Below are 25,261 nucleotides of genomic sequence, written 5' to 3'. Positions count from 1 at the left end.
AATGAAGTATAACGTTCATGGACGTTGTTTAAAGCTATAGTTTTGATAAGAGAAAGCCTATTTTTTTTTCCCCTGGTGAGAGTCATCTTTGAGCCCAGGCGAATGACAGAAGCATCAACTATCACTTGGTGGCAGCATACCCAAGTGTAGGTCTTGTCCTACTAATCAGTAAACGGAGAGCTGGAAGGCGGAGTGCGTGCGCTGGAATGGCCGTGGCCTTCAGACCACAGTTCTGCTCTGGCCCGTTCTAGGACTCTCACCCCTGATCTTTCTGTAAACCGCAAGCACCCAGGAAAGGCGCTGTCCCCGGTGGGTGTGTACGACGTGCCGGCCCCGGCCGAATAAATCCTCACAGGGCAAGCAGGAGTGTCCAGGCCTCCTCACTCCTGGCCTCAGCCCGGCTGCCTCACTCCAACTTACAGATGACAAAACAAAGTCTTCACGCACACCTCCGTCCAAGGGCACATGACATCCTTAGGCTTTTCCAGAACCTTTAGAGTGGGGGAAGGTCTTGAGAGCCTGAGCTCTTCCAACAAACACGACCACGTGTGCCTGTGGGGTCCTCGAGAGCTATACTGTGCCCAGGCTTCTCGTGGCCACGGCGCCTGGCGGGGTGAACGGACTGGTGGGGTGCGTGGTAGCTATGCCTTCCCTCGGCAACCTGAGAGGCAAAATGATTGACCTCGGTCACCGCCTAAGGTCTACAGCATGATGGTTTGACCTGGTGAAATGGTTGCTGTGATAGGTTTAGCTTCTCATGTAAATACAATAAAGGAAAGAAAAAGAAAAAGGAGAAGAAATTCTCCTTACGATGCTAACTCTTAGGATTTATTCTCGTAACTTCCCTATACCTCTCGAGGCACTGTTGGCTCTGGGCCTGGGGGGTCTCCCCTTACGTCGTCGTCCCCAGTACTTCGTTATCTTGCAACTAGAAGCTGGTGTGTTCGGACCACCTTGCTCCATCTGCCCCTCCTGGATTATCCATCTCTGGTGCTGGATATGGATCTTTTTAATACTTTTTTAAAAAGATTTTATTTATTTGAGAGAGAGACAGAGCATGAGCCAGAGGGTGGGGATGTGGAAGACAGAGGGGAAGGCCACGCAGACTCCCCGCCAAGCAGAAAGCCCGACTCGGGGCGCCATCCCAGGAAGACCAGGTGGGCAGTCTCGAGTCTTCTGACCTTGACTTACGGCCAAGCTGCCTTGCCAAAGTTCTTGACCCCCTTGGTACAGTACTTGGGATGGGTCAGCCAATACACGTGCTCTCTTGTCTCTTGCTTGGGGGACACTGGCCACGCTGAGCTGGGCTCATATATCCCACCGCACTAAGCCTCTCCAGACTCTGGCTTGTGACCTTGCCTGGCCGCCCCCCACCCGGCCCCCCACCATTAGCCTCCAAACAAGGCCCAGAGCTCTTATGGGAACCAACACCAAAGACAACATGAGGGAATGCCATTTGGGGAGTGGAGAGGCTCCCTCAAAGGCCAAGGTGACAGTCCCTCCTCTCGGTGTCTAGGATCTAAGCAGGGTTCCCAGCCTGGGCTTCTCTGCCGTCTGCAGCAGACCCTGGAGATGGGACAAGGGAGAGCTGGCCAGGGACTCTGGGAAAAGAGGGAAAGAGGGAATTTGCTGGTGACTTCCTTCCTGATTTTATTTTCATCTATTTTGAGAGAGAGAGTGTGGGCAGGGGGAGGGGCAGAGAGGAAGAGAGGGAGACAGAGAATCTCAAGCAAACTTCACAACCGGAGCCCAGAGCCAGACGTGGGACTTGATTCCATGGCCCTAAGATCATGACCTGAGCCAAAATCAAGTGTTGGACACTTAACCCACAGAGCACCCAGGCACCCCTGGTGACTGCTTTCCATCCATGGTTTCCATCATCATGACAGCTCTGGCCAGGGTATTATCCCCATTTTACAGACAAGGAAACTGAGGCCCAGAGAAACCACAGGCCATGTTTAAGGTCACACAGCTGGAAGTGACAGAGCAGGCATTTGAACCATAGCCTGTGTGGGACTTGGGCCACCTGAAAAATCCAGGAGCTGCTGTCCCCCGGGTCACATCCTGCAAAGCCCTGGGAAGGTTTGCTGACCCCAGTACTCACTTGTTGATTATTTATACTCCCTGCCCACTCCCAAAGTTTGAGTCCGCTTGCTGGAAAGATGTGTATGTTCAAGGAACAGAGAATCAGAAGCACAAAGCTTGGGGGCAGCAGGAGGCCTGGCAGGATGAGGGCTGGGCACCTGCCCCAGCTTCCACTAACCACTGAGCAGTGACGGGGTCACTGAGCCCTGGTGAAGTCATCCAGTTCCTGGGAAGCCCGGCTATTTGCAGATGGCAGCTGGGATGGGTGTTCACAGGGTGCCCTGCTGAAGTGAAAGTCCTCTCTTCCCTCCGCCCTGGGGAGTCCCCACGATGTTGCTGCCCTAGTCCCAGCCCAGCATTCGGTTCATCTGGAATCTTCCCCTCAGCAAGCCACCACTTTTCCACCCCGAGTCCCTGTGAAGCAATGGAAAGAGGGGGTGCAGGGTTGATGTCAGAGATGGGAGGCATGGAGTCCATCCCACCTAGGGATGTGACTCCGCCAAGGGATAGACGGCTAGCGGCAGCCTCTGCGTATCTGAATCTGAGCCAAGATGGTGGCGTCAGCCCAGTATCCGTTTCCCCTTCTTCTGCCAACAGCCCTGTGGGGGTTGCCCTTCCCTCACCCCTCATCCCTTGGGTTAAGACAGGGCTGACCCCTTCTCCTGGACTCCAGGATGGGCCTGGGACCCCAGCCTTGCCTATCTTACCTTACCACCTGGCCACAGTGACTGACGTCAGGAATAGCCACATGACTTAAGCCAAACCAAGTCCTGGCCCTTTGTGGAAACATGTGGGATGAGCGAGGGTGAGACATTGGCTCCTGATGATGTTGTCTGGGCTTCATGATCCAGCTGTGCCTGAAGCTGGTATCTCTAGACATGTCAGTAACGTAAGCTGGAGTTAGATCACTTAGAAAAGTAAGAACCGAGAATTCTAATTTCCTACCTTTTATTAATACTCCTTTATAAGCATGAGAACTTTTGAACAATTGATTTCAAGTTTTTTTTTTTTTGAAGATTTTATTTACTTATTTGACAGAGAGAGATCACAAATAGGCAGAGAGGCAGGCAGAGGGCCGGGGGGAAGCAGGTTTCCTGCTCAGCAGAGAGCCCGACTCAGGGCTTGATCCCAGGACCCTGAGATCATGACCCAAGCCGAAGGCAGAGGCTTTAACCCACTGAGCCACCTAGGCGCCCCGAGCAACTGATTTGAAATATTAAGTACTGCTGCTTACACAGGGACAGCAACGCTTTTTTTTTTTTTTTCCCACTGAGAAGGTATTTCATTAGGGGGAAAAAAATCTCATCCCTCATGGACTCCACCTTTTTTTCCTTTCCTTTTCTTTCTTTCTTTTTTTTTTTTTTTTTTTAAGATTTTTTATTTATTTGAGAGAGTGAGAGATAGGGAGAGAGAGAGAAAACGAGCAGGGGGAAGGACAGAACAGACGCCTCGCTGTGCAGGGAGCCCAACGTGGGGCTCGATCCCAAGACTCTGACTCTAGGATCATGACCTGAGCCGAAGGCAGACACTTAACCAACTGAGCCACCCAGGCACCCCTCCACCATTTTTTTCTTAAAATACATAATAATAATGAAATAAAATACAAGCCTTTGGTTATGTGAACAAAAATTTATCAGATATTTATTGAATACCTTTGTTAAAAGTTTTACTGATGTGTATGTGACTCTCTGTGTGCCAGGCACTGTACTAAGCCCTTTCCATATGAGTTCATCAAATCCCTTTTTTATCATGCCCATTTTACGAAAGAGGCATGAAGAGTTAAGTGACTTACCCGAGATCAAGTTCCATGTCCCAGAGGCACCTGGGTGGCTCAGTGGGTTAAAGCCTCTGCCTTCTGCTCGGGTCATGATCCCAGGGTCCTGGGATCAAGCCCCACATTGGGGTCTCTGCTTAGCAGGGAGCCTGCTTCCTCCTCTCTCTCTCTCTCTGCCTGCCTCTCTGCCTACTTGTGATCTCTATATGTCAAATAAATAAATAAAATCTTATAAAAAAAATGTCCAGGTGCCAGAATAGAGCCTACCTGTCCTTCGATGTCCTTGCTGAAGAGTTTCTTCTTTGGAAGACCTCTGATCTCCCCAGAAGGAAGTGTCCTCTGTTGCTGTAGACTCCCCACCCCTCCCTGCCAGCTGATGTGCTGGGTGTGTGGCTCCTGTCCTGGGCCGAGTGTGAACCGATGTGGCCGAGGCTTCACTCCCAGGCAGGCCCATCCACAGTTGCAAGTGGGAAGCCAGTAGCCAGTCTCGGCTCCATCCGCAACCACTTGGCCTCTTTCTCTGCTCTGCAAAGAAGACCAGGCCTCAAGTGAGGGGTGCACACGGTGGGGGAGACCTAGCCAGAGGCTCCTCATTCCTGGATAACTAGAGACCTCCAGCATCCCTCCAAGCCTGTAAGGTGTGGGAAGGAACTGGGCAGGACATCTCTCAAACCAGCTGGGGGACTCTATCCTCCCTGTGCCTCTCTGTTTCCTCACTGGTAAAATGAGGAGGCTGGCTAAGGAGAGACCCCCAGGAACCCAAAGCAGGTCCTATGGGAATAAATAAGGCAGAAGCTTCTTTACTTGTCCAGGAAGCTTCTGGGGTTTCTGACAAGCTGTCGGCAGGACTTCTGTTCGTTCATTCATCTGTTGAACACCCCCTATGTGGAGGCAGTGTCTGAGGCCCTGGGGATACTTCAGAGAGTAAGACAGGAAAGAACCATTGCCCAAGGTCTCACTCTGTAGCTCTAGTCTGGGGAGGCCTCCAAGCCTCCCACTGTGGGAGCCTCGGGCTTTGACCTAGAGGATCAAGCCCTTCCAACCTGGCTATGGACGGGGACTCAAGCCTCGGAGGAGAGGCGTGTCCTGCCTCCAGCTCTGTCCCCTCCTCCCAGGCCACCTGACCTCTCCAGGCATTAGTGTCTTCCCCTTCTAAGTGAGAAGTTGCCCTGGGGGACCCTGAAGCCTGTGCAGCCAGTCTGGGGGAAGCCACGCACAGCCATTCATGGTTAAACATTACCCATTCTGTGTCCCTCATCCCTGCCACGCCTCAGGGAGGGCCAGCCATAAACGCTGCCTCCTTCAGACTTCCTCCGGGGCTGTGGCCTCTGGAGAGGGGCCACAGGCACACTCAGGGACTGTCTCCCTTCCTCCCAGGACTAGGGTCTGCAGAGGGAAAGACTGGGGATCCGAGTCTGGAGCTGGGGGCTGAGTTGGGGAACAATGGGGCCCTAGCCACTGCCCCTGACCCACAGATATTTTTTCTTGGTTACATTATGTGTGTGGCTTCCCCAGATCCTTCCCTTTGGAGCTCATGCACTGGCTTACTGAGCCCATAGGGGCCTGCCTTGGGCACGATGACCTGGCCCTCTTGGTTTCTGGAACAAAAATCATCCAGAGACATCAAGGCAGCCTCCCCGCAGGAGGTGCCCCACTTCAGCCTCTGCTCCAAGGCCCCTTTCAAGGACGGAGGCCAAATTAGGAGGCTTCGTTAATCCTGCGTTCCCACCAGTCTCACCAACGGGAATGGATTCTAGTGGGAGAGCACTTTGCAATATGCAAAGAGCTTTCTTCTCAGCTCATTCTTTTCCATCTTCAAAGCAACTTTGTAAACTAGGTTTGATCTCATTGTCGTCTGCAGCGTGCAGATACAACACTGACGCTGCAGGTCACCGACCTTCGAGTTCCTACTTCCTAATATCAGAGCAGAGTCTGAATCTAAAGCCCAGGCTGGTTTGGTGCCGGATTCTAGGCAGAGCCTACTTGTGATCTCTGTCTGTCAAATAAATAAATAAAATCTTTTTTTTAAAGATTTTATTTATTTATTTGTCAGAAAGAGAGAGAGCACAAGCAGGCAGAGTGGCAGGCAGAGGCAGAGAGAGAAGCAGGCTCCCCGCTGAGCAAGGAGCCAGATGCGGGGCTCAATCCCAGGACCCCGGGATCATGACCTGAGCTGAAGGCAGAGGTCTGAAACCACTGAGCCACCCAGGCTAAAACCACTGAGCCACCCAGGCATCCCTCACATGCACATTTTAATACCTTTTTTTAAAAAGGATTTTATTTATTTATTTGACAGAGAGAGAGAGAGATCACAAGTAGGCAGAGAGGCAGGTGGGGGGGGGGTGGGGCGCGGGGACGCAGGCTCCCTGCTGAGCAGAGAGCCTGGCGCGGAACTCGATCCCAGGATCCTGAGATCATGACCTGAGCTGAAGGCAGCGGCTTAACCCACTGAGCCATCCAGGCGCCCCACATTTTTATACTTTTATTACAAATTCGCGTACCCATATGATTACACCTTACAGAACTGGTGTTGTTCGGACCTTGCTGCAGCTTGTGATTTTCAACCAGTTGGACACGATGGACTCGCAGGCACGCGATGCTCAGTGCAGCTCCGAACCGGCCACAGCTCATGGCTGCAAATACTTGTTGAACTCTTCCTCTGTACCAAGCACAGTGACAGGTGCCTTGCCCGCTTCAACTCATGTCACGTTCCCATCAGAACTATTTTTATCCCCACTTTATAGATTTGAAAACAAAGGCGCAGAAAGGTGAAATTCTTATTTTTTTAAGATTGTGTTTATTTGTTTGAGAGAGCGAGAAGGAGCGAGAGAGCACAAGCAGGGGGAGCAGCAGACAGAGGGGAAGGAGAAGCAGGCTCCATGTTGGGCAGGGAGCCCGATGTGGGGCTTGACCCAGGACCCCGAGATCATGACCTGAGCCAAAGGCAGACGCTTAAGACTGAGCCGCCCAGGCGCCCCAGAAAGGTGAAATTATGTCCCCAAGTCACATAGCTTGGAAGCTGTTCTCCTAACCGCTAGACACCACTCCCTCTCCTGCTGCGTGGTCTGTTGAATGAAAACACAGTAATTTATCCATCTGTTCTCCTACTTAAGGGCCATTGCTTATTTTTGCACACTTGCCTCAACATTGGTCTCAGAGGGTTTGGGGGTGGTTGTATTGTCTTGCTTGGTTCCTCTGTGAAGCTGTGAATAGCTATTTGTTCCACCCCCTACACTGGTTAGAGATGAGGAAACTAAGGCTCAGAGAGGGTGAATCACCTTCTCAAAGCCACGCAGCTCCAACGGGCCAGAGGTGGGCTGCGAACATGGACGGTTGGCAATGCCAGAGCCCAGAGGCCCTCCCATGTCCCACATGAGCCCTCGGCTCCCCATTGGCTTCCCCTCTTGGCTCTGCGCCTGGCCGCCTGCTCTTGCTCCCCCAGAACACCCCTCCCCCTAACAGGCTTTTGGTCTCCCCTCCTCTGGCCACCCTCCCTCATTCTCCTTCCAGAAAAGGGACCCAACCGGAAGGCCAGTTCATGTTAGGAAATTCCAGCCACGTGAGCCAACCCGAGCCAGGGATTCTGAGCAGCCGGTGGCTTTAGAAGAAACTGAAACTTGGTTTGCTGGGGGCGGAGTGGTCACCGGGGATTTAAAGAGCTGCCACTTCCTTGGGCCCCCAGAGGGCACTGGGAGGTCACAGTGGCAGAGGGACACCCCAACTGAGCCTCTGCCTACCCTCTGCCTAAGCCATGCACCTCTGTGGGGGCAATGGGCTACTGACCAGGACGGTGAGTACAGGGAACCAGGGACAGGGGATGAGAAGGGGAATAGGGCCAAGCGTCCCCAGTTTCTAGGCCGGGAGGAACGTGTTCAGAGCTTCTAGTCCCAGCTCTGTACTTATGGGCGGTGTGACCGTGGGACCCACATAAACCCTCTCTGGGCTTCAGTTTCCCCAGGTGATTGAAATGCGGGCTTTCCTGCTCTCAGGGGACAGAGCCACGTTCCCGTTTAGAATGTGGCTTCTGAATAAGGCTGTCCCCTCGCCCACCCCTCCCCCCACTGCCCTCCCCAAATTCCCTGGCTTGGCTTCCCTTGGAGGCCCTGTTCCTCTCCTGGGACCCAAGGACCAGAAGCCCACTTCCTTCTGTCAAGCACAGGTCTTTTCCCCCCACCAGGCTCCAGTCTCTTGGGCCTCCCAGCACCTGCAATTCTAGTGACCTTGAACTGAGCAGCATGGAGTCCTCAGCCAGGGAGGACAGGGTCTTATCTGAGCTCCCTACACTCAGAACACACCTGCAGAGTGACCTAGGGGAAGGGGGATTTGGGCTGTGGGGCTCCAACATTCTCTCTTGCCTGACCTTCCAAAACTTTGGGCATTGGGGTTAAAAATCTTGTCTAAGTTTCATGGACCAGGACCCCCTAATGTGGGGCCCAGGGGAAGGGGAGGGGCACTGCTGGGGAGCTTCGGGTCCACTCATGCATTCCTTCCAGGTTGCAGCCACCCTAGAATGTCAGCAACTGGAGGGCAGGGATTTTTGCCTGCCTGATTTGCGGTTCTGTCTCCCTCGCTCAGTGCCCAGCATACAGTAGGTGCTCCATAAATGTCTGTTGAGTCCCTGAATATGAGCTTTGGGCTTGGGCTGGGCACGGGCTCACAGAGCCGGATCGGACCCTGGTCCTGACCTTGCAGACGAGGCGCATGCCTGTTTTATGGCTCTTGCACAGATGAGGCGGTGGGGCTCAGAGAAGGGAGCGATTTGCCCAGAGCCAGATGGCTGCTAAGGAGAGCGTAGGCGTGAAGTCAGTTCTGTCTGCATTGGAACTGAGGCTTTGGGCTTCTCCATGTGTCCTCCCCCATCGGGAGCTGTAAGCAGGATGTGTGGGTGAGGCAGGTGTTGCAACAAGGTGTACCACGCGAGCGATGCCGTGTGTGGGTGCCCAGGAAGCCAGAGGAGGTCCTCTAGGAGACGGGAGACCCTTGGGGAATTGGATCGGGGAGGGTGTGGCTTTACAGATGGCCAGGTCAGAGGGTGCAGGCATCTGCCGGAACCCTTGAGTTCTCTGCCTCATACCCTGCAGGACCCCGAGGACCATCAGAGGCTGAAGAAGAAACAGAAGAACCGCGCAGCGGCCCAGCGCAGCCGGCAGAAGCACACGGACAAGGCGGACGCCCTGCACCAGGTCAGGGGTGCCTTCCTCTCCCGACCCTGACTCCACTTACCTGGCCTGGCTGCCTCTTCTCCATCCCCATCTCCCTGCCTGTGAGCAGCTCCCCCTCCACGGTTGTGTGTTCCCAGGTCGCCTGAGCCGGAGAGAGGTGCTGAGTACAAACTGTGCCAGACTCGGGGTGGCCTCTGGGGACACAAAGGTGTGTCCGAGGCCCAGCCCTGCCCTTGAGGCGCCCCGGATCTAGGGAGAAGAGACAAGCACTCACCCTAAGAGAAACTGGTTCAGGTTGAAGAGGGACTGGCTTTACAGTCCCAGTCCGTGGCACTCATACCTACAAGTTACCTCCTTGGCTGAGCTTCCCTGTCCTCATCCAAAAATGGAGACCACAACCCCTGCCCACAGTCAGGACCCTTGTGGAGACTAGAAGAGGCAAAGGACCCCAGTGGGCGGTGGGCGGGGTAGGAGGCTCCACTTTCCTCGCCTCTTAACCTTGGATGGTAACTTGACCTTGGGTGGTAACCTGACCCTTGGAGCTTTTCTTCCTCTGTGCAGAGAGAAAGGACATCACCAGTTTCATCCCAGGGAAGGGGATTCAGAGCTGGGCTCAGGACCTGGCCCTTGGGAAAGCTGCTTACACCTTAGTCCTTAGAGCGCTGAGTGAAATTCACAACCCTCCCTGCCAAAGGTCCTATGCTGTCTCTCCTCCCCTTAACCCCACACCCTGTTCTCCCTGTTCCTTCACTGGCCACGCACACCCAGTCATTCTGCAGAGACCATTCCCTCTAGCCTCAGACCTCAGCCCGGCTAGATCCTCACTCTTTCCGGCTGTTTGGTTTAAATGTCAGCTCCTCAGAAGGCTTTTCCTAAAACACCCGATCTCCAGACCCAGCTGCTACCTGTTTTCTGACTTAGATTTTTAGAGGTCTGTTGCTTGTCTCCCTCACCAGACTGGAAGCACTGTGAAGGGAGGGAATGATTTTGTCCCCTGCTCTTTCCCCATCCCTGGAACAGGGCCCGACAAATAGAAGAAACTCAGTTGTGCCCTGTGGAGCAGATGATAGAGTCAGAATAAAGCGCTCTAGGAGCACCTGGGTGGGGCAACACACAGGTCACGGAATCGGGGTGTCCATGGGGATGGAGTCTGAGCTGGTCTTAAAGGATGCATAGGAGTTTTCCAAACGGATGAGGGTAGGAAAAGGCATTGCCGGCAGATGAAATAGCGCTGGCATGAGTGTGTATGAGTGAGAACCAGGGCACCGTCCTGACAGGGTAGAGACTTCATGCATTCACGTGTTCCTTCCTTCTAGAAAGTTCTATTGAGTGTCTCCAGTGTGGCAGGTACAGTTCTCAGCATTGGCGATACAGCTGTGGACACAGCAGACAAAAGCCTACCCCACACTCTCCAGGGCTCATATTTTCATGGGGGAGCCAGACAGAAAATCAATGATCCATGAGGGGTTTGGGGTGTCAGCTGGTGATGAGCACTGTGGGGTCAAGTACAGCAGGGAAGAGACAAGGGAGCAGGGAGGGCGAGGTGATGGAGCTGGGGACTCCTTCCCTGAGGAGGTAACACGTGAGCGGCCTGGAGGTGGCGAGTGAACATAGGAGGGACCCAGCGAGTGACTCCGTTTCTGGAGGTGAATTGAAGCCTTTGGAGAATTTAGGTGAGAGGTGACCTAATGCCGGGTTTTAAAAATATCATTCCACATGCAGAGACCAGCCCAGGAGTAGGGCTGCTGGTGGTTTTGAGGCTTGTTTGCATTTTGAGTTCATGTCTGCAGCAACTTTTTTATGTAAAACACCCTCGTGGCTTCTCCTTTTAAAAACTGTCTGCAAAAAGGGTGCCTGTGTGGCTCCGTGGGTTCCTGGTTTCGGCTCAGGTCATGAGGGTCATGAGATCGAGCCCCACATGGAGCCTGGCTGGGGCCTTGTGCTCCGCCAGGAGTCGGCTTGAGCTTCTGTCTCTCCCCCTCCCCCGCACACGCAGGCTCTCTCTCTCTCAAATAAATGAAAAAAGGAAAATAAATAAAAGATAAATAAAAAATTGTCCACAAAAGTAGTGATGTAGGGGAGGTAACCAGAGGAAGTCACTCACCCTTTGGAGCCGTGGAAAGAAAGTTCTTTCATTGCTGTCACTATAAATGGTCGTTTAGAAACTGCTTGCTCTCAGTGGGTAAGCAGAACGCAGAGTCCAGCAGAACAGAACCTACCAGCTGCTGGTTCAGGAGTGCCGAGTAGAACGTTCTGGTGCAAACACCACCCAGGGCTCCTCTCACAGTGCCCCCGTGAGTCAGTTCTGGGTGCTAGGGAGGTCTGACAAGGGCATGAAGCCGCCTAGAGGTGTGCAAGACAGAATGACCTCCAAACGGTCATGAGAAGGCCATGTCAGGGTTAGCCCAGTGGGGGAGGTGCTGGCAGAGTGTGCGGGCAGAGGAGACAGGAAATGTGAAGAAGCAGAGTCCACCGGAGGGACAGGAAGTTCAGGGGAGCAGGAGATGTCAGACAGATACACCTCCAGGGTGAGCTGGGGCCACGGTGCCCAGGGAGGCATGGGAGACTTTGAAGGTCTTGAACTTGGACGTACAGTTGATGTCATAATTACCAAATGGTTCCTCTGGGCCAAGAGGACAGGACGGTTTCAGGGATGCCCCAGTCAGGAGGCTGATGGAGTTCTCAGGTGAGTGGAGGTGGCCGGCTGGTGGAGACCAGCCGGCTCAGGGGACTGGAGGTAGAAGTGGAGTGCAGGCCAGTCTGCTCCCCAGTAGGAGCAGAATGGGAGAGATGGGCTGGGTGGTTGTGGGAGAGCCGGCCAGAGAGGAGCCAAGGGGCCCCTGCTCAGGCATTTGGATAGCAGTATACCTTTCCCCCTAAGTTCAGGATGCTGGGGGCTGGGTAGAAGACACGTGCTGGCTGACATCCCCTCCCCCACCTATCTGCTTCTGCCCCCAGCAGCACGAGACCCTGGAGAAGCACAACCATGTGCTGCGGAAGGAGATCCAGGCCCTGCAGGCCGAGCTGGTGTGGTGGAGCCGGACCCTGCGCACACACGAGGACATGTGCCTCGTGGACTCTGCCACCTGCTTGGCTCCAGGGACCCCTGGCGGCTGGGGCCAGACGGAGCGGCCCCCAGACCCCGTGTTCCACGGACAACATGGCTGCCAGGAGCCTCTGGGCCTGTTCCAGACCCCAGTCTCCTCTCCCTCGGCTCACCGGCTCTCTCCAGATCTGCAGCCTCACAGTTCGCCTGGCCTCCCCGTGTCCCCTCTGCCCTCTCTGTCCCTTGGCTCTACCAAGGTCACTGCACCTTCTGCCCAGCCATCCCCCAGCCCTGTCCAGTCAGCCTCACCCCTTGGCTCCAGCCTTCCAAGGCCTTCTTCTGAGCTCGACACCCTACTGCCCAGCCCCCCAGCCCTATGCGGCCCTCTACAACCCCTTGTGATGGAGTACCCCACCAGCGGGAAGCTGGGGTCTTCCGCTGACAACCTCTCAGTGGCTCTGGGGGTGGCCTGCCTGCAGGGTAGCGAGCACAAGCCTGGGGTGCTCTCAGCTGCACATCAGCTCGGGCTGGGGGTGGATCCCAGCCCCCACCCCCTCTTGGCCTTCCCCCTGCTCTCCTCTGCTCAAGTCCACTTCTAACGCATCCCTGGGAGCTGAGCTAGCCCCTTCCTTGGGCTGAAGTAGCAGCCTTAGCACACAGGCATCTCCTCGTCTTCCACTGGAGGTTGCCTTTCTTGGTTGACCAGCTGGCCCACCATTTCACCAGGAAAAGAACGTCATTGCTGCTGCCCAGCACTCCGCTGGGCCCTGTGACCGCCTTTATCTTATTTCAACTTCATGGTCATTCCGCAAAAATCCAGATGGTCACGCCACCTTTTTAGATAAAGAGACAGAGGCCAGAGAAGCCGTGTGACATGCCCAAGGTCACAAAGTCTTTTTGGGGGACCTGAAACACCACCATCTGCTCTTCCTTCTCCTGGTGGGATCCTCACCCAGGCACCCTAGGAGCTAAAGTCCTAGAAACTGGGGGCTGGTATGAGGAGGTTTACGTGCTGGGAGCAGGGAGGAGCTTTTCCTTCTGGTTTTCGATTCCCAGAGCCATGGACAGTTCCTGAAACCCCGCCCTAGCTGGGGCTAGTCCAGAGTCCAAGCCTGCATGGGGAGAGGCCAGGCAGGGGCCCAGAAGGCCCAGAAGTGGACTCTTTCTCCCCTAGCAGTGTTTTCAGTGCCAAGGAACTGAACCTGAAGTCTGGAGTTGGGGAGAAGCCTGGAACAGTCCCCCTCCAGGGATTTCTGCAGGAGGGGCACCCATAGCCATACCAAGACCTGTGGAAGATTCTCCAAGGTCAGCTCTCCAGGCTATTCCCCAATAGCTCCCTGCCTCTCCCAGGCAGGAGCTCAGCGGCAGTATCGCCGGGATGGGGTCATAGGGAGGGGTTCTCACTCAGACTCAGGACAAGCTCTGTAAGGAGCCTGAGATGAGAAACCCCAAATCTTCCCCCAGATTTTCACACACATGTAAACAGACACTATGCTGGTATTTGACACACTCCGGGACACTGAGCACAAGTCTCGGCACACATGTTATGGTAAATAAATCAAAGTGTTTTCCAATTCTTTTTGCCTTTGCCCGTTCGTTAAATCTCTGGTCGTACTCGGCACGGTTGAAACTGAAGGCCTTTGAAAGAAGAGGGACTAATCCTCCTCTAAACTCTATTTAGAGGTGGGCAATCCCTCGTACCCCTTCCCATTTAATCTCCTCTGAATATCGCAGAGGAGGAAGCTGAGACCCAGAGCCGGGCTGAACTTGCCCAGGACCACACAACTAGACCAAGTGTGATGGTTGCAGGATTGCAGATGGTGCCCCAGCCGGGGTCAGCACAGGTTCACGGAGAGCAGGCTGGTGGGAGGAAAGCCAAGGTGCTTTTGATTGGGGGTCAGCTGGAGTCTGGAATGAGAGTCCGTGTACCATGTTGAGTCCAGGACTCAACAAGGAGTAGGGGGTGTGTGTGTGCGAGGATACTGTGTTCTGGCTTGAGTCCATATACCCTAAAATTTGTCAGATACTGTGCTGGGTTAACTCCAGGTTATGCCTCTAATAATTCTGTGAGGTAGGTATGGGCATTACTCCCACTATTCAGAAGGGGAAACTGAGGCCTGGGAGTGTTAAGTACCAAGCCCAAGGACACATAGCCAGGAAGTGGCACAGACCTGATGGGACATCAGGAGCACTGTGTTCATCGAACACAGATGATCCTGCCTTCTACCTGCCCCATACTCCTCCCATGAGCCCAGCTTGAAGGGGCCGGCACGTACTCATCAATGTGACCCAAGGCATTAAAACCCCACCTTAAGCTCAAAACATAAAAGAGGGAGGGAAGTGACTAAATTAACTTTGATGCATTCCTATAATGGGCCGCTGAAGAGATGTGAGGGAAAAAGAATGCTTTGAAGAATAGTAAATGAGATGGGGAAACGCTCAACACATGAGGCAGAAAAAAATAGAATGTGTAACTGTCACTATAGTTTGATATTATGTTTATTTAAAAATAGAAAAAAGAAAAGGAGTGGGTGAAGATGTTGTAGGATTCTTGGGAAGGGATATGAGCTAATATCTGTGAGTCCTCAAATTTGTAAACACAGTTACTATTATAGCATAAGGCTTCAACATGGTTGAATATATCCTCGGAGTTTATTTCTGAATGTATCTATCACTGCTCTGCAAATTGCTCCAACATGTCGTGGCTTAACTGACAAATGTCTTAGCATCTCGCAGTTTTTGTGGGGGCAAGAATCTGGGCATGGCTCAGGGTGGGTCATCTGGCTCACGGTCTTCCATGAACTCCAGTCAGAGTGTTGGCCAAGGCTGCATCACTGGGAAGGTCACCTGGGGCGGGGACATCAGCTTCCAAGCTCACTCACTGGCTGTCCGCGGGCCTCAGAGAGTCCACTTCCAAGCCTCCTCGCAAGGTTGTTGGCAGGTTTCAGTTCCTTGCGGGCTGCTGGACCAAGGACCTCAGGTTCTTGTAGGCTGTTGGCAGGAGCGATTAGTTTCTTATCATGTGGGCCTTCCTACAGGGCAGCTCGACATGGGAGCTGGCTTCCCTCGCAGAAAGCAAGCTGGAAAGTGAGAAAAGGTGAGCAATACAGAAGCCACGGAAATTTTAGAAATGATCCGGACACTTTTACTGTATTGTAGCCTCAGCCTATGCTTGAGGGGAGGGGATTACACACGGGCATAAAAACCAGGAAGGGGGGAACCACTGGGGATGGTTACCTATCCTCTCTTTGGTCAAAACCAGCACTTTATTGGATCCTGTCTTTTTCCTTTTGTTACCAGCATAGCCGGTAGCTAGCTCTCTTTGGGAAGATCGTTTTTCAGAAGGAAACTATTTTGGCCCTTAGTCACGGTGGCTATACCCCAGCAATGATCTGGTGCGTTTGGGGTAGTGGCAAGGTCCCTGGCTAGACTCATGGCCCCAAGTTAGCCTTGCAGCAGACACTCCCTCCACAGAATGACCTTTGAAGGGGTGCATGGACAGTCGGTGCTGAGATAGCAATTATGTGCAGGCCAAGAGTCTAACACGCTTTGAAAAGTAATCACTCACTGGAGAACTAAAGCTTAAACTCAATTTAAACTCTCTTAGCTTCTGAGATTCATCTCAGTCGAATGATGGATCCATAAAAGCTGTGTCCATCTATAACCTATGAATGTGACCTTATTCGGGAAGAGGATCTTTGCAGATGTAATTAAGGACCTTAAGATGAGATCATTGTAGATTATCCAGGTGGACCCTAAATTTAATGACCAATAAAAGGAGGTCATCAATAATTGGAAGAGAAGGTGCAGAGAAGAAGCCCACATGGAGAGAGAGGTAGAGACTGGAGTTAGGAAACTCAAAACCAAGGAACATTTGGAACCACCAGAACCTGTAAGAGGCAAAGAAGGCTTCTCTCTGTGGCCTTCCAAAGGAGCATGGATGCAGGGAAAGCAGGAAGGAGGCTGTTGCAGTCATCCAGATGAGTGGTGATGGTAATCATGGCCAGGGTGGTAGTGGGGAGGTGGTAATGAGAGATCACATTCAGGGTATGCTTTGTAGATATCGCTGATGGGAGAGGCTCATGGATTGGATGCAGGGAAACGGAGCAAGGAAGCATGATGATGCTGTTGGAGGCCTGAGTAGTTGGTGTCTGGTAGTTTCAAAGAACCAGAAAGACGGGAAGAGGAGCAGTTTAAAGTGCGTGGGGACAAAATCAGGAGCCCTGTCTTGGCAATCTTAATTTGAGATGCCTGTTTGTCATCCAACTAAATAGAAAAGAGTGTAGAGAACAGGGTGATGGTCAAGACAGAGTATATCAATTTGGAAGTCAGCAATGTAAAAATGGATGCATGGACAATAGGGACTGGGCAAGGTGACCCCTGAGGGCCCTTGCAGCTGTGACTCTATGAGGACTTCCTCTTCTTCTGCCCCCAGACTCTCTCAGCCTGGCACTCTTTCCCTCATCATCCTGGCATGCCCATAATCTGACCCCTGCATTTTCTATTTAGGCGCTTTCTCCTCTAGGAAGCCTCCTGTGATCTTCCAAGATAAAATTAACCCCCTTTCCCTCAGACTCCTATCACACCCATCTATCATTTTCTTTCTTACATGACTGTGCCTTCCTATCTTTTTATCTCCCTCAATAGCAGCAACCAGTCTGGAACATCATGAGTACTTTTTTTCTTTTTTTAAAGATTTTATTTTGGGGCGCCTGGGTGGCTCAGTGGATTAAGCCTCTGCCTTCAGCTCAGGTCATGATCTCAGGGTCCTGGGATCCAGCTCCACATGGGTCTCTCTGCTCGGCGGGGAGACTGTTTTCTCTCACTCTCTGTCTGCCCCCCTGCCTACTTGTGATCTCTGCCTTTCTCTTTCTCTCTCTGTGTCAAATAAATAAATAAAATATTTTTTAAAATATTTTGTTTTTACATAGTTTCTGCACCTCACATGGGGTTTGAACCCACATCCCCAAGATCAAGAGTCAAATGCTCTACAGCCAGGCGCCCCAGCATCATGAATACTTTTAAATGGCCCATGCACTGGAAGGCAGTAAAGCATGATGGTTAGAGAACTTGAGCTCCAATGCCAGACAGGATAGGATTCATATCCCAGCTCATGTCCTACTACTTCCTAGGTCAACTTCTTCAAGGCTCTGTTTCTCATCTGAAAGATGGGAATTGAAAAATGTACCACATTCCACCCAATGTATATGTATGTATGTGTATACATATCCATATATCCATGTATATGAAATATCTTATATATTATGGAAAGACATCTGTTCATCTAAAGATATGAGCAAGAATGTTTCTATCAGCAATATTCATAGTGGTAGAAAACTTGAAACAACTCAAATGCCCCATCAGCAGTAGAATGAATAAATTGCAGAATTTTATTTTTAAGATTTTATTTATTTATTTGACAGAGAGAGACACAGCGAGAGAGGGAACACAAGCAGGGGAAGTGGCAGGCAGAGAAAGAAGCAGGCTTCCTGCTGAGCAGGGAGCATGATGTGGGGCTCAATCCCAGGACTCTGGGATCATGACCTGAGCTGAAGGCAGCCACTTAATGACCGAGCCACTCAGGCGACCCTAAATTGTGGAATGTTCTACACGAGGTAATGCTACATGGCAACAAGGGTAAATAAACCACAACCATCTAGAACAATATGAATAAACTTCACAAACATAATGTTGGGCTATAGAAGCCAGACACAAAAGAGAAGACAGTTTGTATGATCCATTTATATAAATAAACTATAGAAGTAGGAACAAAGTAATCTGTGCTGTCAAAAGTCAAGGCAGTGGTTACAATTGGAGGGTAGCACCTGGAAGGGGAGATGAAAGGCCTTCTTGGGTGATGATAATGTTCTATTTCTTGATCTTTGTTTTGGTTCGATGTATGAAATGGATTCACTGTATGAAACTTCATTAAGCTGTACATTTATGATCTGTGCTCTTCATTACATCTGATAGACTTCAGTAAAAAGAGGCTAAATGTAAGGAGGATATCACAGTCTCTGACACATAGTAAGTGCTCAATAAATGTTAGTGATCGTGAAGAAATGAGTGAAAGGACCCACATGGCTGTCCAGTGAAATCCATTAACAATCAGAACCATGGACAGATCAGAATCTGCTCTCAAGGAAAGCTAAAGGGGAAGAAACTGATCTTGGGTCAGCTATAAAGGACTGCAAGCAGGAGAGAACCTGAGACCTTTCCTCTTGGATTAGTCGTTCAGTGCCTTTTGGAGGGCATCCTACAATGCAGAAAGAAGACTATTGCTAGGGGACTGTGGGTATCTCTGTGTGCGCTCATGCAGAATTTCATTCCATTTTGAAAGGTCTGCAGCCTATTGTTTTTCTACACCAGTGAATACTGAAATCTCCCTGGAGAGGTCATTCCTAGATCTAGCATATTCAATGGCTTGCTCAAGCTCTGCAGGCTTTGTTCACTGTCTTGGGCTTGTGTCTACCTGGTTAGGGGAGATAGGGAAGAGACCCTAGGGCAAAGATAACCAACGAAAGAGATCTCTCAGTCAAGCCCAGGTTCTATGAAGAAAGGTATATTTTGGAGTGCCTGGGTGGCTCAGTCATTAAGCATCTGCCTTCGGCTCAGGTCGTGATCCCCAGGGTCCTGGGATGGAGACCCACACTGGGCTCCCTGCTTGGCAGGAAGCCTGCTTTGCCCCTCTCCCACGCCCCCTGCTTGTGTTCCCTCTCTCACTGTGTCTCTCCCTGTCAAATAAATAAAATTTAAAAAAAAATAAGAAAGGCATATTTTGTTATCAATCTAATGCTTTATTTGATAGTGAGTTCCCATTACTAGGAATATCCACACAGAGGCTGCACAACTGCTTGTCAGGATATTGCAAGGAGAACCCCTGCAAAATGAAAAACTTAACCTAGGTGACTGCCAAGGGCATCCCAAAGCTAAAATTCTCTTATTTAATTCAACACAACATTTTCTTAAAGGCATGAACTTCTTCTCTATCCATTACCCACCCCCCATCAGAACTTTTCTTTTTTCCTAAGGATTAAAATATTTCATGTTCAGTAGGAACTTTGAAAAGTGTATATGTGTGTGTTGGGGGGGTATCCATACCATTGAATATTACTCAGCAATAAAAAGGAATGAACTACAGATACACTTAACAACTTTGATGGATCTCAAGGCATTATGCTGAATGAAAAAGGCCAAATCTCAAAAGGCCACACACTGCATGATCTCACTTATGGAACACTTGAAAAATGAGGAAATTATAGAGATGGAACACAGATTAGTGGTTGCAAAGGGTTAGGGATGGTTGGGGAGGAGATGGGTGTGGCTATAAAGGGTTGCATCTTTGAGGTGATAGAGCAATTCTGTACCTTGCATGTGGTCATTACATGAATTCACACACCTGATAAAATGATTCTGAACTATATATGTGCTTTATAGCAATGACACTTCTCTGGTTTTAATATTGTACAAGGTCAGGTAAGATCTAATCATTGAGGACAACGGATGAAACGTGTAAGACCTCTTTGGGCTGCCTTTGCAATTTCTTGTGAATCTATAATTATTTATAAAAATACTCAAAATAAAGAGCACCTGGGTGGCTCAGTGGGTTAAAACCTCTGCCTTCGGCTCAGGGCTCAGGTCATGATCCCAGCATTCTGGGATCGAGCCCCATATCTGGCTCTCTTCTCAGCAGGGAGCCTGCTACCCCTCTCTCTCTGCCTGCCTCTCTGCTTACTTGTGATCTCTGTCTGTCAAATAAACAAATAAAATCTTTAAAAAAATAAATGAACAAAATAAAATTTATTAATATAAAAAGCTTTTAGAGCAGAGCAAAGCCCACTGTTGACATTTTAGCCTATTTCCTATGAATTATTTTCTTTACACAGTTAGGATCCTATTGTATATAAATTTTTGCATCCTGAAATTGTTTTCTTTTTTTTTTTAAGATTTTATTTATTTATTTATTTGACAGACATCACAAGTAGGCAGAGAGGCAGGCAGAGAGAGAGGAAGGGAAGCAGGCTCCCTACTGAGCAGAGAGCCCAGTTCAGGCCTTGATCTCAGGATCCTGGGATTATGACCTGAGCTGAAGGCAGAGGCTTTAACCCACTGGGCCAACCAGGTGCCCCTGAAATTTTTTTCTTAATAGAGTAGCAAAGGCATTAAAAAAAAAAATAGCATAGGCATTTCCTATATCATTAACTACTCTACTAATACAATCACTGTAATAGTTATGCTCATCACTTGGAAAAATGGATAAATAAACTGTAATACATTTATACAATAGAATATTACCTAGTGATCAAAAGGAACAAAATGCACCAATATGGATAAATTTTACGAACATTATGCTGAGTGGAAGAAGCCTTACACACATAGTATATACTCTATGCCTTCATTTATATAAAGTTCTAAAACAAGCAAACAATCCATGATGGGTAAAAATTAGGATAGTAGTAATCTCTGGGGGTGGTAGTGGTGGTAGAAATGAGGGCAGAGATTGCCTGGGCAGGGGCATGAGGGAACTTTCTGGTAATGGTCCATATCTTGATAGGGATTTGGGTTACACAGGTGTATGCATTTGTTAAGATGAAGCAAATGTACACTTACGATGCAGGCATTTCATTCGTGTAAATTTTATCCCAGAAGAAAAAACTCATAAGTCAGTATGATTTCTATTTAATGAAGTGCATGCGGCAGGATCCATGGGAAGTATACCGATATCTGCAACTTCTTTGAAATTCTCAAAAAATCATGGATGGATGGATGGATGGCAAGAAGAATGGGTAACAGACAGGTATGTGATGAAGCAAGTAGAATTAAATCAGAATGATAGTCTGGGGAGATAGGTGTACGACTTTTCTATATGTTTGAAGGTTTTTATTATATATATAAATGTATATATATATTTTTAAATTTTGACAAAAGTCACTGGAATCCTTGGTACAGATGCAGAGTGCCCCCCAGCAATGTGATTCCCTGGGCTAGGCCTGGAACCAGTGTCTCGATCATGTTCTTTGGAGGATTCTTGGCACACCTGAACTTCTAAAGGCTCCCAGCTAGGTCCAAACACAAAGCCTCTCCAAGGATCAGCCTTCTAAAGGGGTCTTTCTAGAGTCTCTCTCACCTCCTTGCTGGGGTTCTCTGCTTCTGTCCTATGGCTAACACCACCAGCAGAAACCAACTCTCCCCACTAAATTCACAAAGGCCTCCAAGGTCTAAGCTGAGCCCAGAACGATTCTCTTTTTGGGGTGGTGGTGGGAGGAATAAAACATTCTAATCTGATGGTAGCACGTAATACTGAACAGGGAGCACTCCCTGGTCCCCTCCAGATTAAGCTAACTGGGTCTGCTAAAGCCTGGCCCCCTGGCCATGAGAGAGAAAGGAAACAGAGTGGGCAAAGAGCTGAGGTCTGCTCTCTCCTCACTCGTGGATCCGGTTCTGAGCACAGCTCTTCTAATCTACCAGCTCTTCAGGCCAAAATCACAAGCCAGTCTCCTTCTCTGCACTCTATACGGAATTGCTGTCATGGGTAATGTTCCTGACAACCTGGAGGCAAAAATCCCCATGGATGGTCCCAGGATTGGAGTAAGAAGGGTTAGTCTCCCAGAGCATCACTTTGGTCTGTCTTCACATTCAGCCCCTTGCGGGCCATGGCGACCACAGGCCCTGATCTCAAGTACTTCACCAGGCCGGCACAAAGAAAGGATAGTCTTCAGGTCAATGTCGTGTTCCTTGAGAAAGTCTTCTGAAGCCTGGATTCTTTTCATAGCAATGGGGAGGAATCCCTTTTGCTCAAAACATTCATAATCTCTCCCAAGAGGCTGCACTGGACTCCATCAGGCTTGATGGCAGTGAAGGCGTGTTCACTGTTGCCCTTGGACCTGGGGATAGACAGCCCACCGGTTGCAACTCCATCTGGGGCAGCCGGCACTGGAGGAGCCCAGAAGGATTCTGAGGCCTCTTTGAGCATACCTAGCCCAATCCGTTGCATCCCTGAGCACTACAAGTCTCCCGCTTGGGTATTTCACAGCCTTGCAGAGAACCCAGACACCCAACAACACAAAGGAGAAAAAAAAATTGGCCAATCAAATGAGAGTTTCCCTTAGGAAACCTCCTTGGTCCTACCCACAGGGCTGCCTGTCTGTACCAGTTTTCCCTGTGGCCCCACCAGGCCAGTCTCTGGCCTCCAGCCTCCCCCAGCTGAGGGCTGAGGACTATCACCTGGCTCTGGTAATTGACCTGGGAAGCCCAAAGGGAGGTGGCAGGGACTCCGGGGAGGGGGAGCCCCAGGTGCTGCAGGAAGTGGAGTTGTTAATGAACGGGCTCCTTCCCACCCTGGGAGAGGTAGATGGGGAGCTGCAGAGGCCCAGGAAGCAGCAGCCCTTAAAGGAGACAAGACCCCTTTCTGACCCTATTAGAAAGAGCCGTGCGTGCTATATCCCAGGCTTCCTCACAGGTCACACCTGTGTTCTGTCCTCTGGGGCTCGATGGTGGAACTACTCAGCGGGAGAGAAGCCTGTTAAGGAACCCTGGTGACATGGGTTCCTCTGAGAAGCCTTACGAAGTCCCTGGAAGCAACGGACCAGGAGAGGGCACTCTAATGCCCAGCTCCAGCTCCAAAGGCTGGACCAGGGGCAAGACTAAGGAAATTCCAGGAAGGGATCCTCTGAAGGGTTAGGTGGTCAGATGGCTATGATAAGAAGCAGCAATGAGGGCCTCTTGATAATGCCTGGCCCACGGCTTGGCTATGAGAGGCACGTGAATTGTAATCACAGCCACATCGAAGGTTCCCTGAGCGTGGTCTTCCCCAGCAGCATGTGATTGCCTGGGAACTTTGCATATTCAATATGCACATTTTCAGGTCCCCCCCCACACCCCCCCGCCTTCCAGACCTATAAATCAGAAACTTGGGGGGCTAATTGCAGCAATCCACAAGCCCTCTAGGTGATTCTGACGCGTGCTCAAATTTGAGGACTAGTATGATCAGATTCTGGAGCTGGGCTGCCCCCAAAACTTCCTCCATTCCCGTATTCATTCACATTCGTCAATTAGCACCTTCTATGAGTTGGCGCAGCATCGAGTATCATGAGGAGCCCAAAGTGGGACAAATTATATCTGCCACCCTCCAGGCAGACTGACTAGAAAGTGCAAAGCAGGGCAAAGAGCAGCAGGAAGGAGTCGATCTTTCTGGCTAGAGCGATCCGAGAGGACTTCCCAGAAGAGGAGGACTTTGAGATGGGCCTTGAAGGATGAGTTAGAATCAACAAAGTAGAAAAGGAAGGCACTTCTAAAACCAACATCTAACTTTTATTTTTAAAATTTATTTATTTATTTATGAGGGAGAGCGAGCGCACATAAGAGGTGGGATGGGGCAGAGGGAGAGAGAGAATCTTAAACAGACTCTACACATAGAGTGCCATACGGGGCTTCATCTCAAGGTCGAGATCCTGACCTGAATGGAAATCCAGAGTTGGATGCGTAGCCCACTGAGCCCCACCAAAACCCTAGCTTTTATTTATTGATTGATTTTAAAGATTTTTATTTATTCACTTGAAAGAGAGAGAGCATGCACAGAAGGGACTGGAAGGGAGGCGAGGGGCAGAGGGAGAGGGGGAAGCAGGCTCCCCAAAGAGCAGGACCTGAGATCTGAGAGCTCAGAGGCCTGAGATCATGGCCTAAGCCGAAGGCAAATGCTTAACCATCTGAGCCACCCAGGTGCCCCCCAAAACCTAGCTTTTAGAAACACCTTATAGATTTGGGGATACATTCACGTGCCTCAGCACAAGCTTCTCCATGATCCAGCCCCATCTCCTTCATTCACTCCATCTCCTGCCATTCCACACCTCTATCCTTAGATCCGAGTAAAACTGAGCTTCTCACCGAAGTGCACACACAACGTGCTATTTTTTATCTCTGGGTCTTTTGTCCCTCTGCCTGGAATGCCCTCTTTGTGTCTCTTAGCCCAACAGCCACACATCCTTCACGACCCCTTTTTGGTCTTTCCTCTTCCAGGAAGCCCTCTCGACTCCTAGCTGGTTAAGAATCATCCTCCCCGGGGGAAGGCGGGGGGTGCCTTGGTGGGTCAGCTGCCTTTGGCTCAGGTCATGATCTCAGGGTCCTGGGATTGAGTCCCATGTTGGGCCCCTGGCTCAGCAGGGAGTCTGCTTCTCCTTCTGCCTGCTGCTCCCCCCTGCTTGTGAGCTCACTTTCTCTCACAAATAGGTAAATAAAAAATATATTTTTTAAAAGTAAAAAGCTGCTTTTTGTTAATCCCCCTGTTAGAATGAGAACCTACTGGGAGTAGGAATCTTCTTCAACTTTGTGACCCTAGAGCCTAGCACAGTGCCTGGCATGCAGAGTGCATTGCAATAAACAGTCATTTAGCAAAGAAAAGAAGATGTTAAATAGGAGATCCAGGGGAAAAACCATGGCAGGAACAATATAGAGTCTCACAAGGGGCACGTCCTGAAGGCAAAGGCACAAAATGTTTTCCTCTCTCTAAAGCATGGAACAGACAAGACCGTGCTCAGCCACCAGGAGCCTCTAGCCACCTGCTTGCTGGCTGGACAGATCTAGCCTATCCTCTGACTCCTATTATCATGTGCTGAGCACTGCTGCTAAAATGTTCCAGTCTGCCAGGCCATGTGTGAATCCATAGAAGTCTCTCTAGCACTGTGGATTGGTTTATGAGTTGCAGTACAAGTTTATTAATTCTCAAGAATCCCAAGAATATATCAAAAGATGCTCAACATCATTAGTCATGAGGGAAATGCAAATTAGATCTACAACTAGATACCACAAACATCTATAAGAATGCCCCCCCCAAATTAAAACAGAAAATGGACAGCGATTCACAGACCTGTACCCCTGGGGATAAAAATATATGTTTATAAAAAATAAAACAAAAAACAGAAAATGGACAAGGACACATGGCAACCCAAACTCTCATACTCTGCAGATGAGAATGCAAACCAGTTCAGCCACTCTGGAAAACAGTTTAGTAGTTTCTTACAAAGTCAAACATACACTTGCCGTACAACCCAGCGACCCCCATTCTCAGTATCTGTTGAGAAATATGAAGCCTTTTAAGGTCATACGAAAACTGGGATGTCGATCCTTATAGAAGCTCTATTTGAAATTCCCCAAAATGGAAAACAACCCAAATGTCCAACAATAGGCAAATAATTAAAA

General features: G+C 50.2%; 1 protein-coding gene, 1 long non-coding RNA gene and 1 pseudogene across 3 annotated transcripts; 1 reads left to right on the top strand and 2 right to left on the bottom strand.

Moving 5' to 3' along the window:
- Window positions 1–1,935: 1,935 nt before the first annotated feature.
- On the bottom strand, window positions 1,936–4,370 carry LOC123388690. Its single transcript, XR_006603184.1, has 3 exons — window positions 4,127–4,370; window positions 2,793–2,957; window positions 1,936–2,499 (listed from the first exon to the last, which is right to left on the bottom strand). It is a non-coding gene; the product is annotated as an uncharacterized LOC123388690 (long non-coding RNA).
- A 3,101-nt stretch (window positions 4,371–7,471) lies between these two features.
- BATF2 (basic leucine zipper ATF-like transcription factor 2) lies at window positions 7,472–13,641 on the top strand. 2 transcript variants are annotated; one of them, XM_013044638.2, is made up of 3 exons: window positions 7,472–7,649; window positions 8,941–9,042; window positions 11,983–13,641. In XM_013044638.2, exons 1-3 carry the CDS (start codon window positions 7,611–7,613, stop codon window positions 12,664–12,666), a joined length of 825 nt encoding a protein of 274 aa, XP_012900092.1. In that variant the 5' UTR covers window positions 7,472–7,610; the 3' UTR covers window positions 12,667–13,641. The 2 variants fall into 2 exon arrangements, with proteins under 2 accessions (XP_012900092.1, XP_004770164.2); XM_004770107.3 differs by having other exon boundaries at window positions 11,980–13,641.
- Window positions 13,642–21,010: 7,369 nt separating this feature from the next.
- Window positions 21,011–23,561, bottom strand: LOC101681401 (annotated as a pseudogene).
- Between the last annotated feature and the right edge of the window lie 1,700 nt (window positions 23,562–25,261).

Source organism: Mustela putorius, unplaced genomic scaffold (genome assembly GCF_011764305.1).
Source record: "Mustela putorius furo isolate JIRA1106 unplaced genomic scaffold, ASM1176430v1.1 tig00000127_pilon_pilon_pilon, whole genome shotgun sequence".
In the NCBI taxonomy this organism is placed as follows: domain Eukaryota; kingdom Metazoa; phylum Chordata; class Mammalia; order Carnivora; family Mustelidae; genus Mustela; species Mustela putorius.
The sequence above is the reverse complement of the archived record's forward strand: the minus strand, read 5'-3'. Positions and strand labels throughout refer to the sequence as shown.

What these genes read in the sequence shown, in the direction of transcription:
- BATF2 (XM_004770107.3), top strand. Translation starts at nt 7,611, where the DNA reads ATGCACCTCTGTGGGGGCAATGGGCTACTGACCAGGACG. An exon ending in ATGGGCTACTGACCAGGACG is followed by an intron (nt 7,650 to 8,940) that starts GTGAGTACAGGG and finishes CATACCCTGCAG; the next exon opens with GACCCCGAGGACCATCAGAG. An exon ending in AGGCGGACGCCCTGCACCAG is followed by an intron (nt 9,043 to 11,979) that starts GTCAGGGGTGCC and finishes TTCTGCCCCCAG; the next exon opens with CAGCACGAGACCCTGGAGAA.